At 32.2% G+C, this 15,548-nt stretch overlaps 1 protein-coding gene across 1 annotated transcript; it reads left to right on the forward strand.

The window, feature by feature from the left end:
• The first annotated feature begins 3,726 nt into the window (after positions 1 to 3,726).
• On the forward strand, positions 3,727 to 14,977 carry LOC134254434 (uncharacterized). Its single transcript, XM_062736954.1, has 3 exons — positions 3,727 to 4,044; positions 4,136 to 4,217; positions 14,772 to 14,977. The coding sequence occupies exons 1-3, from the start codon at positions 3,727 to 3,729 to the stop codon at positions 14,975 to 14,977; spliced, it is 606 nt and encodes a 201-aa protein (XP_062592938.1).
• The last annotated feature ends 571 nt before the right edge of the window (positions 14,978 to 15,548 follow it).

A 15,548-nucleotide genomic window follows, 5' to 3' on the forward strand; every position in this document is an offset into this window, starting at 1 on the left:
GCGCCGTAATTTGAGTTTTGTTTGAAAATTAAGTGTGATTGTTTGCTTGTTTGTTGTTTAACGTCCCTCTCGACAATTTTATACTCTTATAGACACGCAATCGATGGCGGAGAGCTGCAAATTTTGTCCTATTTTAGCCCCTTATGGCTATTAAACAATGAGGGATCTTTATCATGCAGGCAACTACTGCGACATTGGACCTTGGTTTATATGCTCATATTCGAAAAACCGGTCCCACAGTCCTTACTTTGCGACTCTAGAGCAGACACTTTAACCATTGTGACACGCTGGCGACTAAAAAACTAAACATTGAAAAAAATAAGAAAATTATCCAATATTTCAAATAACCCAATTATCTTTTCCATGATCTCTCCACACTAGACCAATCATTTACATTGGTGACAAAAATTGGGAGTCACCTGAGTCTGGTCACATGATTAGACATCATGACCGCTATATGCGAGGTAAAGCGGCGATTTTACATGAAAGGTGATGACTGCTTAGCGCGTTACGCAGATTACTGCTTGATAGTTTTTCATTATCTAGGAAAATTTATTGAAAGGAAATAAAATGCCCACGTAGGACAGGTGACTGCAGGATCGAGGTGACCTCTATGACAAGATTAATTGTATATGAACGGCATATGAATACATTTTTTGGTTGCTTTTCTGTAACAGCTACATAGGCAATTTAGCCACATATGATCCACATATGTATTGCCTTTCATATGACGATCATATGTGTATCATATGAGAATCATATGTTTATACAATCATATGAGAATCATATGTGGCCAATCATATGAGAATCATATGATCATGCATGTGTTAATCATATGAAGTAATATACATATGATTCTCATATGAAAGGTATACATATGAGAATCATATGTACATTTTGGCAGTGGTCATATGAGAATCATGTGAAACTGAATATATGAGAATCATATGAAACCATATTCACTAATTTGCCCTTGTTATACTCATGTAAAAATCATATGAATATTTTGACAGTGATCATATGAGAATCATAAGACACGGTGATCATATGAGAATCATATGAAACAGTATTCACTAATTTGCCCTTGGAATACTCAGAAAACTTGCAATTTCAATAATATATCTCAATAGTAATTTCAATGTACATCAATTTCAAAAGAATATGTTAGCAATAACTAATGTTAAGTTGTATTCTGTTTAACATCCCCGCTTTCCCTTATTAAAAAAACTTGCACAATTTTCTTTTTCTGTAATAATGCATATCCCAGACAAAATTGACAAATAATAAATTAATTTGCTTTTCATTTCAAATCTTTCGGGTTTGGGTTTATTATTTGAGTAAAATAAAAAAAAATCCCTATTTTTCCCGGACCGGTTTTGACTTCTATCGGATGAAAGTGTACGTCACTGCTGCAGCAGAAGTTGGAAAAAGCAGAAAAAGTAAGTAATCTCCTAACAATTTTTTAAAGACCTTTAATTTATATTGTTTAAATATCGTTTCATTGCGGTTACAGGTTCGTATGAACTCATCTCTGTAATACTCTCAACACTTGTAATTGTTAAATTAATGCATTTCGTAAACCTACATAACGTTAGTGAACTGTAAGTAATTTTGGATAAATTTGTTTCTAAATGGATGCTAACATTACAATTTACATGTTAGACATGTTTTCTTTTTGTTTTGACTTTTGTTACTTACTGATTTGAAAGTGAAAGTAGAAACCCTGTATAGCAGTTTGGCGTTTTTGTATGTTGAGATAGCTATCAAGTCGATTCTTTCATCAACTTAACGACAAATGTTTGTTTTTATGGCCAATAGATGCATTCAACAACTTGAGTTCAGTGCCACCGTGCTGCTTTTTTTATTATTAAGTCCAAGAAGCCCAAAGCTGATAAGACTGGCGATTGATCCAAAAGCTGATTGTGACAGACGATTGCATTTACTTGCAATAAAAAATCAAAGTGTACATCTGTAATGACTCCTTTATGACAAAATATTTCTTGAAAAATTCTTTTTGTTCCTTTATAATTCTACATTGCTTGCATGGCTTCATCAAAAATAAATTCAACTCAATAATATAGAAGTTGTATTTTACATTATGAAACAATTTTAATCCAATGCACTTTTAAAATATGGTAAGTATGAATAGAATATGCTGGCTTTAAAAGCTACGAAACTATACAAAACTTCAGGGGGTATAATAATATCAGTGGCAACTTTCAAGGTACAAATACATATGCATCTGTATGTGTTGAAAGTACGTCAGATAGCTAATCCATTGAATACTAGTATTTACATCTATGTATTCATTGACTGACATTTATAAAAAAAAATCCTATTCTAGTAGAGAACCTAGTTTCAGGTTAAATGTATGATATTTAAGACTATTGAGAACCTACAAGCTTGTATACTCTTTCTTTTTTGTAGTTTAAGTTTTAGTTATGCTAAGAAAATATCTACTGTGTTAATTTTGGTTTTACAGGTTCAATATACAGTCAGCCTCTCATAAGAAAAAATCCAAAGATCCTAGGCATGTTTCAAAGTTAAGGTAACTACACACTGTTTAACAGACTTTGTTATATTCTTCCCAACAAAGTTTGGGATATCCTGGAATCACAAAGTCTGTTTTTCTGCCTATCTACTTGTCTGTAATTTTTTTTGTCCAAAAGTAATATATTTATGTCAGAATCTTCTTAATTTTTGGCAATAATACTATTTGAATATTCCAAATTCAATTGACAAAAATAAAAAAAATTGCTTTTAATGATTTTAACATCAAGCATATCTTCCAATAGTGTAAAAGTCTTGCAAATTCAATTCAATTGTCAAAATAAAAAAAAAATGCTTTTCATAATTTTATCATGAAGCATATCTTCCAACAGTGTCTTGCAAATTACATCATAGGATTTCACAAAACACACATATAACATATATGACATTAGTTTTATCTCGTAATAATTAAATTTCATTTGTATCAAGCTATTTCATTGGCTGAATCATTCAGAGGAACATATTACATTTTGTATAACATAACTTGCCTACGTCACAATGAGTTACGTCAAAAACCTATTACTCCGCTTGACGTTACTTTTAAAATAATGCTCAATTTGAAGCCTTTTTCCGGAGGAAATATTGTCTCATTGTCTACACAGAAACTAAATTATACGGAATGAAGGTAATTTCAACTTATGTTTTCCGATTACAAAACTTGGGACAGTTTAGCTTTCTTATAAACCGCTTCGCGGTTTATAAAGCGTAAACTGCCCCAAGTTATGTTATATCGGATAACATAAGTTGAAATTAGCTTCATTCCTTAATTATATATCTGTGTCGGTGAATTGGGAATACATTTGTTTGCTGATGATAAGTTACTTTAATATAACTTGTAGAATTGATTTTGTAATTTAAGAATTATTTTATTTTTATTTTGAAATTTTTGTAGAGACCATTCTGTGCCACAAAGAAATTGTTCAGGAAGGGGAGAACTGGTGGATTTGCATTTTTGATACAGTTCAAAGAGATTTTCAAAATGGTCAGATCAGAGGGAGGACATATATTAACAAAAACAATCACGTGTTACCTCATTAATTATAAATAGACAATCCTTACGCACTGCTATATATTTTACAGAGAGAAGGACAATTGAGATAGTCGATTGTTTTGGTAGAACCGATCGCTCAATTTGACAAAGATATCGTTTTAAAGGCACACTTTAAAAGTCTTACGATGATCAGTCTCTATCGTTTTGGACAATTCCTTGCTCTGTTACAGACGTGCTACTCTCAGTGCTCCGCTCCATTCGACCCCAAATCTTTGCTCATTAGCAATTATAAAAATTCCTCACATCCAGGTTTTAACCTTTTGAGAAATGCCGACATTGCAATGTGCATGATGATTTGTTTTAAGTTTAAATTGTGTCTCTCAGTGGATTGGATACAAGAAGAAAAGATATGTCGGCTAAACTCAAAGTTTATCGTCAAGCATGACATCAGTCTAATGACTAACGGCATGACCTTTCATGCCGAACGGGAAAATTTTCCAGTGGTAAGAAAACAAATTGAATCATTTTCACTGAAATGCATTTAATTACATATTAAACGAATCGAATCACAACTATGGGTTGATTTCACTTCAGCACTTGGCGGGCAATTGCTTAAACAACGTCTGTACTGAGGATAGCATTTGTATTGGTGGTAAATGTGTACAAGTTTTAAAAGGTAAGATGCTACTTCAATTAAATTATAGGAATGCATATTGAATTTGTAAATCCTAACAATATCTATTATGTAATGCTTTATGAAGGTTGTTTTCTTCCTAAATCTGCTATTATATCTCACTGGAAACAAATTGCGTCAAACTTTACGAAATGAAATCACACTGGCAAGTCTATACATTGCTAGGTGGGATTGACTTAACTACAAAACAGCATGTTACAGCAATCTTCAATTTGGTTTAATTCTCAGGTACAGTTCAAAATTACAAATCATTTCATTCTGTGGCATTTTAAAGAACTGCTAAATTTGTGTGATGTTAAAGTTAATATTTCCCGTATGAATTAAGCCCCTCCTTTTTACAGACTTAAATGTGCCGGTAAATAAGTTCATGTTACTGGGCTTGCAATGTTATCTTTTAAAGTCAGTTAAAACTGACAGGGATCATACAACTGAAATACAGGCTTATGTGGCTTGGGGGTCTTCAAGGAATTATTACTTCTCAATGCATAATATTGTAGTTGTACGGCTAAGATAAGTTTTTCTCTCAGTTAAATGAAGATATAAACGGTTCACTTCATGATTCTTCACAATATATTCTGGTACAGTATATGTAGAAACAAAATGTATTTGCCCCCACTTAAAGCTAAGTTGCTTGTTAAAAAATTGGAAAGTTTATTATTGTAGTTAGTATTGTAAGAAGAACTTCCTGTGTTCATGTATTTAATACATAAAGCACATAAAAACGTAGGTACGTAGTCCCTGACATAACAAAAGAAATTCTAAGAACGATAAGAATATATACTTTAATACAAATAAAGTAAGTCATAATTAAAAGATGTCTCATACTATATATTTATACTTATGGAATTGAGTTGATATAAAAAAAATTTCTACATTTTTCATTGCAGCTCAGTTTATCGTAAAGATAATCAATTTGTAGTCATTTAAGATGAAAAAAATCTAAATAATTATTGTTATCTTGTAAAAAAATCATTCTGAATCAAATTATACTATGTGATTTTTAACTGAAATTTAATAAAAAAAATTCACAATTTCATGCATTGGACAAAATGGTCAATAATTTCATATAAACAAAATGCAAAATATTCATGAAAAATATGCAATTTAAAGTTGTTTCAACATGAATAACCTTTAATGTGGTCGAACGGTTTTGATGATTGATTTTTAGATTGCATAATGCATCGTAAAAATACAAAAAAACCCTAAAATTTTAGGTTGAAATATTTATTTAGATTATATCAAATAAAGAAAAAATGGCTTACTTTACTATTCATTACAGTGCAATTAAACAATTTATTTATTAAAATAGTTTTTCACTGGTAACTTATTATTCGTTTTACTCAGTCCTATATATGTTAAAAAAAATCAATCGATGAAATGAAATAGAGTGAAATGTTTTCATTGATACAAAAAACTTGCATTCACCATTTAAACACCTTTTTTCACTCATGTTCGCATACATACAAAAGCACAATCATACAAGATTATGTTCAAGACACACCTGAAATTATTTTAATTTCCTGGTTTACCCTGACATTACATTCATCAGAGAACGATTTCATCAAAATTCGAAAATGTAAGCCTTAACTTAGATGTACGTACTGGCCTTACGCCAGAATTTTACGTAGGTGAGGACAATTTGCGTTTCACGAAGTGGCGTAAGTCTAGACCTAATCGATTCCTTTAGTATTGGGACTAAGTCGTTAACATCGCTGAATTGCACAGGCATAAAACATAACCATACGTATTGTGAACAATGTGTGTAGAACAACACATAACTTAAGGATGGACTCATCTCGTGTTTAGCATATTAAAAAGAACTTGTGCTAATTGTAACGGGGACCGTTACAGATGTTCCCCAAACGCTCCCCAACTCCCTTTTATAGTCATATTCCCTGTAAGCGTAATTAAATAAGACAAACTCTATCCATTTGAGACTTTAACAACGTTCACCCGAAAGTGTACTATGTTCATTCAAATTTTATCATTGCACACTTGCGCATGTGAATGATGTGCGTGATGACCATATCATATTGTCTACACAATCTATATATTTTAATATGCTAAATATTAAAGTATTTAATCCAAAAGTATAAAAAAAAATGCTCATTCAAGTTTTTTTTTATTTTACCCATTTCACGTGCACGCACGTGCATACATGAGCAAGGTGACCATACCTTCTTGTAGAAGTCCATTACATCTATATATATTCTAAAACTCACCACGTTTGGTTGAAAACCAAGGGAGTTATATCTTTTAAAGCTTCATCCAATCAGATTGCAGCGCACGTACACGCACATGTATGCATGTGCATGGTGACCATACTTTCTTGTAGAAGTCCATTATATATATCTATGCTCCAAATCCCATCCTGTTTGGTTGAAAAACAAGGGAGTTATAGCCATTTCAAATTTCAGCCAATCAGATATATCATATTGTAAGATATCCTAATGCATGACTATGTTTTAAATTTCAAAGCATTTTGTCAAAAAACAAAGGAAATATAGCCATTTAAAGTTTCAGCCAATCACATTACAGTATTGCATGCGCATGCTTTCATGAAAATTCTTTTATATCATGCTGTAGATCTTCATAATGTAGGACTATGTTCAAAATTTCAAAAGATTATGACAAGAAACAAGAAAGATATTGAGACTTTAGTTTCAGCCAATCAGAGCGAAGCGCACGTGCATGCGCGTGAGATCTTGCTATTTTGACCATGCTATCTTGTCTATACTCGATTCAGAAAAAAACAACGTAAAATCAAACTGAAAAAGTGATTTTTAAAATCGGAATCACGGGGGATCGAACCCGGGTCGCCAGCGTGAAAATCCATTGCGGTACCCATTACACCTTTGGGAACCCGCTTCAAATTTAACATTCGAATATCGCGAGATTGCTTTTTTTATTCCAACATACATAACATTTTTTTTAAAAATTCAGTTTGAATTGTTAAATGACAGCCAGCTTGCCAAACTTTTGTCAAGATGATCACATCGGAATTTGTAACTTGAATTTTAACAGTAATTTTTAGGATATATAATGTATTAATGATGAACAGATGATACAGTTTTCTTTCCTTTTTTCGATATGCTTTCAACTTTTTATCCCATGCAACTCCATATACAGGCATGCCAATGTTATATATTTCTGCACTATTGTCGCGATTTGTCTACTACAAAGTAGGGTCATGATGCATTATTTCGTGCCAAACGTCACAAGAAGTTCTTAACGCTATTCCTTTGAAATGTTTGATTTATTTAATGGATGTGACAGCTTCAATGAAAATTAGAAATGTATGTTCTTATAACCAGAATTTCGAGCGTTAGAAAGTACGAGAATAGTTATCACATTATATAAATATAATTCCGTATACGGCCAAGTAACAATAAAGCGGTGAATTCGGTAAGATTTTCCACGAATTTTGTATCCTGTTTACCCCCAAAGTGGAGATGAGTTACACGTTCCTGAAAAGACTGGAATGTTTCACTGAAAAAAAAATCACTCGTCCTCCGACGGTCAAGGAATCTGATACTATTTATGTCAATAACTTGCATTTATTACAAGAATATTCATATAACCTTTAATAAACAATCTTTTAAAAATGTTTTTCTTATTTTTGTCTTTTCTATTCATTTAATATGTCACAAGCCTGCGTAAAGAAAAATAAACAGAAGTCAAGTCATACTTCAGAAACATAGTGAATATTAAGTCAGGCAAGTTTCTTGAAAAGTATTATAACAATGGTTTAGGATAAGTTTTCCCTGGTGCAAAATAAAAGACTGAAGTCATCGTGTTTCCACTTGTAGTCATGTTGTATTCTACTTTGAGATGCAGACAAAAGCGATTTCAATAGAAGTTTGAGGAAACCTCATGTTTAAAGTATACTCAATGCAACGTAATTGCGATGTAGCAATCAAAAGAATCCTTTACATTTCATAAATCTTTTTGGTAGAAGTTTCGTTCATCTAAACGCTCAGCTGACCTTCTAGAACCCGACTTGCTTAATGGCGGAGTGTACCGAGACCGCCGCCATCTTGGACACGCTTCAGATTTTTAAATGCGAATATCTAGTGTGTGGATTGATCAATTCTTAGATAAATTATATATTAGGCCTTTCCAGTAGGGTCTTAATTAGCATTAATTATATCAAAGAAAAATATTGAAAAACAAAAAAAGTTGAAAAAGTGTACATTTTGAATTCACTTCCTGTAGCGACCGGAAGTACTTACGACGCAAACGAAGTCAAAATTGCACATCTATAACACATGGTCTATCATCTCTAACAAGTCTCCAGTTAATATCTTGAGCCGTTTTCGAGAACACTCGAAGACAAAATTGCATTTTAAAATCAGGAAATTGCCCATAACTTGGCACTGGTAGCGAATTTTCCAACAAACGGAATTTTATATAAAATTCATATAATGACCTATAATTCCTGAAATTTTCATTGAAATCCACCGAATAGTTTACGAGAAATCGCCTGCACAAAATTTTGTCTAAAAAAAAGAATAATAATAATAATAATAAGAAACAATAGAATCACTATAAGGTCTTCCGTGAAGACGGAAGACCTTAACTAGAGCAAAGCTAGTTGCAAAGCAACGAGTAGGTCTTCCGTCCTGTTTGACCGGAAGTAGCTTTCATTTTCAACAAAAATGAGAAATAACGCAAAAAATGGTTAAAATCCTCTAAAGCTATGTTAATTAATGCAAAAAAGCAATTTTTGCTATTTTCGGTTTAACCGGAAGTGAGGACGATGGACAGAACATTAATTTTTATGCTCCCAGAGAGATATGTTACTCAAAAAACTTGACAAGAACGGCAAAAATACGCGTTTTTGACTACTTCCAGTTTGGCCGGAAGTGACGATGCCAGACGTATTTTGACGACTCAAATAGATTAAGCTTGTCATTTTGAACAACTTTGCTATTTTGAAGTATTACAAATTCTCAAAACTTTTCGAGATATCAGGTAAAAACTTTTGGCCCCTCTAGAGCCCTTTTTTTAGGAGTCAGCCCTTTTTTCGAGATATCATTTGAAAGATCTCAGAATTTTTCACAGTTTTTGTTCTATATGTTTTAACAAAATATTTAAAAGTAAAACGATATAATAAAAAAAAGGGTTAGAAATTTTGAAAGGCACGATATGACTTTTTTCAGACCATACCGAGCGTTTACGTGCAGTACTTCCGGTGAAAGTTATAAACACAATGCAAATCTACATTTGTTGCTCTTTCCTCCAGAAGAGGTTTCATTTTCCTGTGATGAGCGGTTTTTAAGAAGAGCGACGGACAAAATGACCCTTAAAAATCACAAAATTGCGAAAATCTTCGAACCGGAAGTGACATCATCAAAATAAAAAAAAAAGCCTCAAGTTTTTTTTATGTTCTATCAGACCTGAAATTTTCATAAAAATATAACCAGCTTTTTTTTTGAGAAATCGCGTGCACAAAATCGGTAAGAAAAAAAATAAGAAGAACTAGATGAGATCTCGTTGTTCACAACGAGCACGTCTTCCGTCCCATTCTTGATGAGATGAGATGAGATAAGATTTTGATTGAGATTTTTTACAATGACTATATTTAAAAAAAAAAACGTTTTTGCTGCCGTTTTTTTTTTAAATATTGAACGTTAAATAGTCATAAATTCGAATCATGGCCCCTCTTGGCCCTTTATATGAGGGACCAGCCCTTTTTTCTTCATCTGAAAGATCTCAAGCTTTTAAACTCTATTTATTCATCAAGAATTAAGAGATTGTTTTCGTTTTCGAGTTATTGGCAAAAGAAATATTTAGGGGCCATCCCTTTAATTCCCTAATGGGGACGTTTAGCGAAAAGAACGGTTGCATATTGTTCAGAACATTATTTTGAACATCTTTTGTTCAATATTACTAATCAAAATATTTCCAACTTTTGAGATATAAAACGCCAAAGATTTAGTATTCTGGCCCCTTATGGTCCCTAATTATGTACCATACGATATAAAAATCATAATATGTAGTTGTAAATGGTTGAGATAAACATCTTTGCTTCATTAATGTATTACAAAATATTAACTGATAAAGAGTTATCGATTGAAGACTTTGGGAACCTCTCCGCCCCTAATCTGAAAACTCAGCCCCTTTTCATTGATCTTACCATAAAGGTCTAAGGATTTTGAACACTTCTTGTTCAATAACAATTCAGAGATTCTTCTTCGTTTTCGATTTATATGCATAAAAGATATTTAAGGGTCAACCCTTCAACTCCCAAATGGGGACATTAAGCGCAAAATGAAAGGTTAAAAATTGTTCAGAACATTATTTTAAACATCTTTTGTTTAAAATTACTTATCAAAATATCTCTCTCTTTCGAGATATAAAGCGTCGAAGATTTAGCATTCTGGCCCCTTGTGGCCCCTAATCATGTTCAATACAACATAAAAATCTTAATATAAAGTTGTAAACGGTTGAGATAAACATCTTTGCTTCAGTAATGTATCACAAAATATTAACCGATAAAGAGTTATTGATTAAAGACTTCTGGCCCCTCTTGGTCCTTAATTTGAGTGCCCAGCCCCTTTTTTCTTGATTTCGTCTTAAAGCTCTTATGATTTTGAAGACTTTTTGTTCAACAACTATTCATAGATTCTTTTTCATTTTCGAATTATTTGCAAAAGAAATATTTAGGGGCCAACCCTTCAATTCCCTAATGGGGACGTTTAGCGAAAAATGAAAAGTTGCATATTGTTCAGTACATGATTTTGAACATCTTTTGTTCAATATAACTTATCAAAATATCTCTCTCTTTCGAGATATAAAGCGTCGAAGATTTAGCATTCTGGCCCTTTGTGGCCCCTAATCATGTACCATACAACATAAAAATCATAATATAAAGTTGTAAACGGTTGACATAAACATCTTTGCTTCAGTAATGTATCACAAAATATTAACTGATACAGAGTTATTGATTAAAAACTTTTGGCCCCTCTTGGCCCTTAATTTGAGTGCCCAGCCCCTTTTTCTTGATTTCGTCTTAAAGCACTTATGATTTTGAAGACTTTTTGTTCAACAACTATTCATAGATTCTTTTTCATTTTCGAGTTATTTGCAAAAGAAATATTTAGGGGCCAACTCTTCAACTCCCTAATGGGGACGTTTAGCGAAAAATGAAAAGTTGCATATTGTTCAGAACATGATTTTGAACATCTTTTGTTCAATATAACTTATCAAAATATTTCTCTCTTTCGAGATATAAAGCGTCGAAGATTTAGCATTCTGGCCCCTTGTGGCCCCTAATCATGTACCATACAACATAAAAATCATAATATAAAGTTGTAAAAGGTTCAGATAAACATCTTTGCTTCAGTAATGTATCACAAAATATTAACTGATAAAGAGTTATTGATTAAAGACTTCTTGCCCCTCTAGGCCCTTAATTTGAGTGCCCAGCCCCTTTTTCTTGTTTTCTTTTTTAAGCTCTTATGATTTTGAAGACCTTTTCTTCAACAACTATTCATAGATTCTTTTTCATTTTCGAGTTATTTGCAAAAGAAATATTTAGGGGCCAACCCTTCAACTCCCTAATGGGGACGTTTATCGAAAAATGAAAGGTTGCATATTGTCTAGAACATGATTTTGAACGTCTTTTGTTCAATATTACTTGTCAAACTATTTATCACTTTCAAGATATAAAGCGTCAAAGATTTAGCTTTCTGGCCCCTTGTTGCCCCTAATTATGTAATAAACGACATTAAAATCATAATATACAGTTGTAGATTGTTGAGATAAACATCTTTGCTTCAGTAATGTGTAACAAAATATTGACTGTAAAAGAGTTATCGAATTAAGAGTTTTGGCCCCTCTTGGCCCTTTATGTGATGACTCAGCACTTTTTTCAAGCTATCATCTGAAAGATCTTGTGATTTTGCACAAATATTGTTCATTATGTTTTAACAAATTAATTATATTTCAAAAGATATGATGCAAAATGTCTCAAAAAATTATTCATCAAATGTATCCTAAATTTTGACCCCTACTGAGCTTCCATACTATGTATTTCCGGAAACTATCCAAACTCCCAGTAACATGGGAACATGTCTTCTATCATCACTGAAAATTTCAGCGCTCTAGCTCAAGTTGTTTTCGAGATAATGGACGGACAAGTAGGTCCCTTGAATTTTAAAAAAAGGGCGATAACTCAAGACCGGTAGTGATTTTCAAAAAATCCTTCAGCCGGTATAAACTTCAGATCATCTAGCATCATCCCTGAAAATTTGAAGGACGGAAGACCTTAACGCAGAGCAAAGCTCGTTGCAAAGCAACGAGCAGCGTTTTCCGTCCTGTTTGACCGGAAGGTGTTCATTTTTAACAAAAATGAGAAAGAACGCCGAAAATGCTTTGAATAAGCCATTTTTGCTACTTCCGGTCAGACCGGAAGTATTTACGACGGCCGGAAAAATCAATATTTAAGCTCCAAAAGACATAGGTTACCCAAAAACTTGTCAAGAACGGCAAAAAAAACTTTGCTTCTTTGATGTATTACTAATTCAACACTTTTTGAGATATATAGGAAAAACTTTCAGCCCCCCTAGGCCCTTGATATTAAGGGGCCAGCCCTTTTTTGGAGATATCAATTGAAACATCTTCAAATTCTACACTTCTTTTGTCGACAGGATTTTTTAACAAAATATTTTCAGGTAAAACATATCGTAGAAAAGGTGGTAAAAATTTTAAAATTCGCGATACGACTTTTTTCGGGCCATAGCGAGCGCCGAAGTGCGGCACTTGGTAAAAATTAAACTTCTTAGTACAAATAAACCTTCCTTGCTCTATCATCACTGAAAAATCTATGTTCCTGTGCTAAGTGCTTTTCCAAGAAGTGCTGCGGCAGAAAATTACCCTCTGAAATCACTAAATCTCGAAAATCTCTAAACCAGAAGTGACGTCATCAAAATAAAAAATTATATTTCTAGCATTTTTTATTTCTTACCTGGCCTGAAAGTTTCATGAAAATCATTCGAGCCGTTTTCGAGAAATCGCGTGCACAAAATCGTTAGGAAAAACAAACAATAATAAAAATAGTGGAAAAGAAACCTAAGAATACAGAAAGGTCTTCCGCTGAAGACGGAAGACTTTAATAAGAAACAGAGTAAAACAATATGCTCCCCAACTTCGTTTGGGAAACATAATAATGATTTTTTTCACAGATCATATTCAAGAAGACAATATCTTTAAGCGATGTCATCAATGACATTATATTTGACTGTTTTATTAAATGTCAGTGACATAGATAGATAGATAGATAGATAGATAGATAGATATTTATTTGGTATACTACACATACGTTGCAATATTCACAATATAATTTAAGATATATATATATAAAAGATGGCATTAAACAATATAATTGATATAAAATATCGGAATCAATCATTTTTAAAAGACATGAATTTATAAATATGATTCACATAAGATTATATTTGTATACCAAGGATAACCCATGAAAGCCAATGGCTTATTTCCAATGGGGTCCTTATACTCAAACATGTATATTAATTGGATGTTAATTAATATAAGGAGATAAATATAAATTGACATGTCAAGATCATTATCTTTTCCTTTTCATTAAGAATCAAAAACTCTTGCTCCATTAAAAAAATATAATAATGTTATGTTTATTTTCTCTCTCTTCAAAAATTAAGGCTAAGATAATAGTGCGTTTATTTGTGTTAAAGAATGCAATCTCTTATTTACCTAATACATATTTTGACATTTTACTTTTGAATAATATTTTTTCTCTCACATCAATAAAGATAAGCTAGTTCAGAGGACAATGAAAATTTATTTACATGTAGTTGGTTATACAGTGAAAAAAACATTTAAGTAATTAAATACTCTGTTAATGAAGGAATTTGGTGGCGATCATTACTGAATACAATAATTTTCCTGTACAAATGTTGTTTTTCATTATCCTGGTTTAAATTTATATCGGTATTAATCATTCACAAACTAGTACAATAAATGAAGTGCTTAACAATGAAAACAATTAATTCATCACTTTGTTACAAGAGTCTTAAAAACAAATTACCTTCGATTTTAGCTTTAAAATATTTGACACAGAATATATGTACTTTAAAAAACCTAATATTATTACAAAAATTAGTTATTTTTATTCTGTAACCTTTGACATGGGCAACCACTGTATTCTGTTAAATCCAATCACTTGAATTCCATACGAATTTTAACACTGGTTGATGTATATCTATGTGTGTAACAAAGAAAATCATTATGACTTTACAAAATACTTGTTTTCTTTATAGCTTTTGATAATGAATTTCTGGCTTTGCATTCTCCAAATAATGTTAATTTTATTTTCAACAAAAACTAACCTTAATCATAGATCTCCAATTAATTCTTATTTAAAATTTTATTTTACCAGGACTTATGATTATATTTTTTACTCTCCATTGAATTATACGTTTGAAAGATGTTGAACAAATAGGAATTTTAATGAAATTAATAATACATTTTTTTTTTTACTTTTTTAATGAATAGAAAAAATATATAAAGATTGTTCAGACATTGTGAAAAGAGACCCAGACAAGATTGAACAAGATGGAGTGTATGTTATTTACGCTGACACATGGAGAGAGGTCTTCTGTGACATGACGACAGATGGAGGAGGGTGGACGGTGAGTAGTGTGTTTTATTGTCAATGTTATTCATCGACAACACCTGGAGATATGTCTACTGTGATATGAAGACAGATGGAGGGGGTGGACGCTGAGTAGTGTCTTTTATTGTCAGTTATACACTGGCAACACCTGGAGAGAGGTCTTCTGTGACATGTAGAAAGATGGAGGAAGATGGACGGTGAGTAGTGTGTTTTATTATCAATGTTGTACATCGACAACACCTGAAGATAGGTTTACTGTGACCTGACGACAGATGGAGGAGGATGGACGGTGTGTAGCGTTTTGAATGAAATGTTCTTTTATTGGTGATGACTAGAATATGAAAATGAACATAAAAACAATAAATAAATACTGAATCTTCAAGATCCTGATCATTGAGCTTGTTAAAATAAACGTCTGCATATTTTCATTTTCTGCCAAATGAACTCAATCCACTTCAGTTAGCTGAACAAAACAACAATGTGACAAATTGCTAATTTATAATTAGTTTGTCCAAAACAAATCAAAGATACTTATTCTTATCACCCAGTGACTCTAGATAACCAAAGAATAGCGAAAACCAGATATTCCTCCACACCGCAGCAAATTAATAGGATAGAAAAATGTAATGATCAATTTATTTCTTTTTTATTTTTAT

This window comes from Saccostrea cucullata, unplaced genomic scaffold, assembly GCF_032062105.1.
Source record: "Saccostrea cucullata isolate Sc308-1 unplaced genomic scaffold, CSIRO_AGI_Scuc_v1 ctg13161, whole genome shotgun sequence".
NCBI lineage: Eukaryota > Metazoa > Mollusca > Bivalvia > Ostreida > Ostreidae > Saccostrea > Saccostrea cuccullata.